Source organism: Salvelinus sp. IW2-2015, linkage group LG24 (assembly GCF_002910315.2).
Source record: "Salvelinus sp. IW2-2015 linkage group LG24, ASM291031v2, whole genome shotgun sequence".
NCBI classification, from domain to species: Eukaryota; Metazoa; Chordata; class Actinopteri; order Salmoniformes; family Salmonidae; genus Salvelinus; species Salvelinus sp. IW2-2015.
Window position 1 is genome coordinate 3,125,303 of NC_036864.1, and position 3,806 is coordinate 3,129,108.

Genomic DNA, 3,806 nt, shown 5'->3' on the forward strand with positions numbered 1-3,806 from the left:
CATTCAGCAGTCCCATTTTACATAGCTACCCTTTGATAAATGCTTCGATACATGGAGAAAGTTAACTCCTATACACCAACAAGAGTACACACCAACCTGACAACACACATAAATATGGTATATCATGTATTATATTGTATTACTACATAAAACCCTTTTAGTTTCAGATCTGTCCTACCGCTTTCTACCCTTGTTCAGGTTTCTAAACAGTAAGCAGGTACCCTGTTCTCCTATTCTTTATTTTGGCCCGGGTTGGCCTGGTTTGGCTCATCACATGGTGCAGGACTTGTCCAGCAAAGGGGGGGTGTTGCTCTTGGGGGGCACCAGGGGTTTGGGCCTCAGGGCTGGGGGGCGAAGTGGAGCCCCCATACGGAGTGGCGCTGTCTCTTATACACATCTAGATGTGTATAAGAGACAGGTTTCATATACCTTAGCCAAATACATTTAAACTCACATTTTCACAATTCCTGACATTTAATCCTAGTAAAAATTCCCTGTCTTAGGTCAGTTTGGATCACCACTTTATTTTAAGAATGTGAAATGTCAGAATAATAGTAGAGAGAAGGATTTATTTCATCACATTCCCAGTGGGTCAGAAGTTTACATACTCAATTAATATTTGGTAGCATTGCCTTTAAATTGTTTAACTTGGGTCAAATGTTTTGAGTAGCCTTCCACAAGCTTCCCACAATACGTTGGGTGAATTTTGGCCCGTTCCTCCTGACAGAGCTGGTGTAACTGAGTCAGGTTTGTAGGCCTCCTTGCTCTCACACGCTTTTTCAGTTCTGCCCACACATTTTCTATGGGATTGAGGTCAGGGCTTTGTGATGGCCACTCCAATAACTGTCTCTTATACACATCTAGATGTGTATAAGAGACAGGAGCTGGTGTAACTGAGTCAGGTTTGTAGGCCTCCTTGCTCTCACACGCTTTTTCAGTTCTGSCCACACATTTTCTATGGGATTGAGGTCAGGGCTTTGTGATGGCCACTCCAATACCTTGACTTTGTTGTCCTTAAGCCATTTTTTCCACAACTTTGTGGTCATTGTCCATTTGGAAGACCCATTTGCGACCAAGCTTTAACTTCCTGATGTCTTAAGATGTTGCTTCAATATATCCACAATTTTCCATCCTCATGATGCCATCTATTCTGTGAAGTGCACCAGTCCCTCCTGTAGCAAAGCACCCCCACAACATGATGCTGCCACCCCCGTGCTTCACGGTTGGGATGGTGTTCTTCGGCTTGCAAGCCTCTCCCTTTTTCCTCCAAACATAACGATGGTCATTATGGCCAAACAGTTCTATTTTTGTTTCATCAGACCAGAGGACATTTCTCCAAAAAGTACGATCTTTGTCCCCATGTGCAGTTGCAAGCCGTAGTCTGGCTTTTTTATGGCGGTTTTGGAGCAGTGGCTTCTTCCTTGCTGAGCGGCCTTTTAGGTTATGTCGATATAGGACTCGTTTTACTGTGGAWATAKWTACTTTTGTACCCGTTTCCTCCAGCATCTTCACAAGGTCCTTGGCTGTTGTTCTGGGATTGATTTGCACTTTTCACACAAAAGTACGTTCATCTCTAGGAGACAGAACGTGTCTCCTTCCTGAGCGGTATGACAGCTGCGTGGTCCCATGATATTTATACTTGCGTACTATTGTTTGTACAGATGAATGTGGTACCTTCAGGCGTTTGGAAATTGCTCCCAAGGATGAACCAGACTTGTGGAGGTCTACAATTATTTTTCTGTGGCCGATTTCTTTTGATTTTCCCATGATGTCAAGCAAAGAGGCACAGAGGTAGGTAGGCCTTGAAATACATCCACAGGTACACCTCCAATTGACTCAAATTATGTCAATTAGCCTATCAGAAGCTTCTAAAGCCATGACGGAATTTCCCAAGCTGTTTAAAGGCAGAATCAACTTACTGTATGTAAACTTCTGACCCACTGGAATTATGATACAGTGAATTATAAGTGAAATAATCTGTCTGTAAACAATTGTTTGAAAAATTACTTGTGTCATGCACGAAGTAGATGTCCTAAATGACTTTCCAAAACTATAGTTTGTGGAGTGGTTGAAAAACGAGGTTTAATGACTCCAACCTAAGTGTATGTAAACTTCCGACTTCAACTATATGTGTGTGTAACTGTGTGTGTGAGAGAGTACCTGTGCCAGTGTGTCTGGGTCCAGGGTTCTGGAGCTGAAGCCGTGTTGCCCGCTGCTGGAGCGCCGGATGGGCGTGTCTTCAGGCCGACGCAGCGAATCGTGGCGGCTCACGGTAACCGTTACCGCGGCAGTGGAACGGCGACGACGCTCRGGGCTGTCGAGAGGCGGGGTTAAGCCAGTGCCCCGCCCCAGAAGGAGCTCCCGYGGGCTGAAGTGACCAGTGACCGGCGGCGAGTTCCTCTCCAACACACCCACGTTACCATGGTCTTTAGAGCGACCGAGGGGGCGGCGGAAAATGTCAGTCCGCTTCCTGCGGTGGCTGCTGTTGAGAGACGTACAGTATAGACCGTTAACTAAGATTAGCGCTTGACTAAATCAATACACTCCACAAACCGCTAGCTTAGCGGTCTGTGGTGTGTTATTAACTACTGACCAGTTTTTTTTATGGGGTGGATCAGCTTAATATTGCAGATAGATTGTCGCTTCCATCAATGTAATTGTCTGCATCATTTCCAATCCCCCATACTTTTTGGGTAAATATATATATTGATATACATACCATACATAAACATATACCTTTTTAGAATTTACCTTTATTATTTATTCCCCACAAACCCTACCACCCCTCCCCCAATTAAGTAAACTATTAAACAATAACACTTAGGCTTCTACTTCCAGCTTATACATACTATACACATTTTACAGACAAAATAGTTATATTTTGATTGTTTTTAGTCMTGGCTTTCCTCTATTTCTGATTTCCATCCAGTTTGATTTCTATTTGCAACTGTTATTTGAAAACYTCTGAACCTATATACATTTTATAGACCCTGTATGTTTTACATTTGTTATCTTGTTATTAGTCCCACCCTTCAGCTCCATTCAACCCCTCCCAACCATCTCTTAGAAATCCAATATTGGATGGTGTTATTTGCCATATATTTTTCAACTGTGCCGTGATCCTTCACAAATGTACTAAACCTTTCTATTCTCATAGTTTCTACAGATTGTAAATGAAAGATTAACATTTTTTCTAAAATAATTATATTATTTATCAATTGACTGACTTTTAAAATCACCCAGTATTTGCAGTGTTAGCTCTAGGTAAATGTTGCAATTCTTCAGCCATTCCTGGACCTGTGACCAAAAACGAGCTACATATGGACAGTCGCAAAATAAATAATCAAATGACTGACTGCCTCGCAGCAAAATCTGCAGAGCTGGGAAGATTGTATCCCATATATATATATAAACTCCTCAAAAAAAGAAACGTCCCTTTTTCAGGACCCTGTTTTTCAAAGATATTTTGTAAAAATCCAAGTAACTTCACAGATCTTCATTGTGTTTTTCAGAGTCAGGAGAAAGGCCTCTTTAGTGTCCTAAGTTTTCATAACTGTGACCTTAATTGCCTACCGTCTGTAAGCTGTTAGTCTTAACGACCGTTCCACAGGTGCATGTTCATTAGTTGTTTATTGTTCATTGAACAAGCATGGTAAACAGTGTTTAAACCCTTCACAATGAAGATCTGTGAAGTCATTTGGATTTTTACGAATTAGTCAAATCAAATTTTATTTGTCACATACACATGGTTAGCAGATGTTAATGCGAGTGTAGCGAAATGCTTGTGCTTCTAGTTCCGACAATGC

The 3,806-nt window shown here is 41.9% G+C and overlaps 1 protein-coding gene across 1 annotated transcript in view; it reads right to left on the bottom strand.

The window, feature by feature from the left end:
- Positions 1–202: 202 nt before the first annotated feature.
- LOC111951315 (SLIT-ROBO Rho GTPase-activating protein 1) overlaps positions 203–3,806 on the bottom strand; it is a 33,670-nt gene continuing 30,066 nt past the window's right edge. The window contains exons 26-27 of the mRNA XM_023969372.2: positions 2,161–2,482; positions 203–397 (exon numbers count right to left, since the gene is read on the bottom strand). Of these exons, the coding sequence (XP_023825140.2) occupies positions 203–397; positions 2,161–2,482 (517 nt within the window). The remainder of the gene's footprint in view (positions 398–2,160; positions 2,483–3,806) is intronic.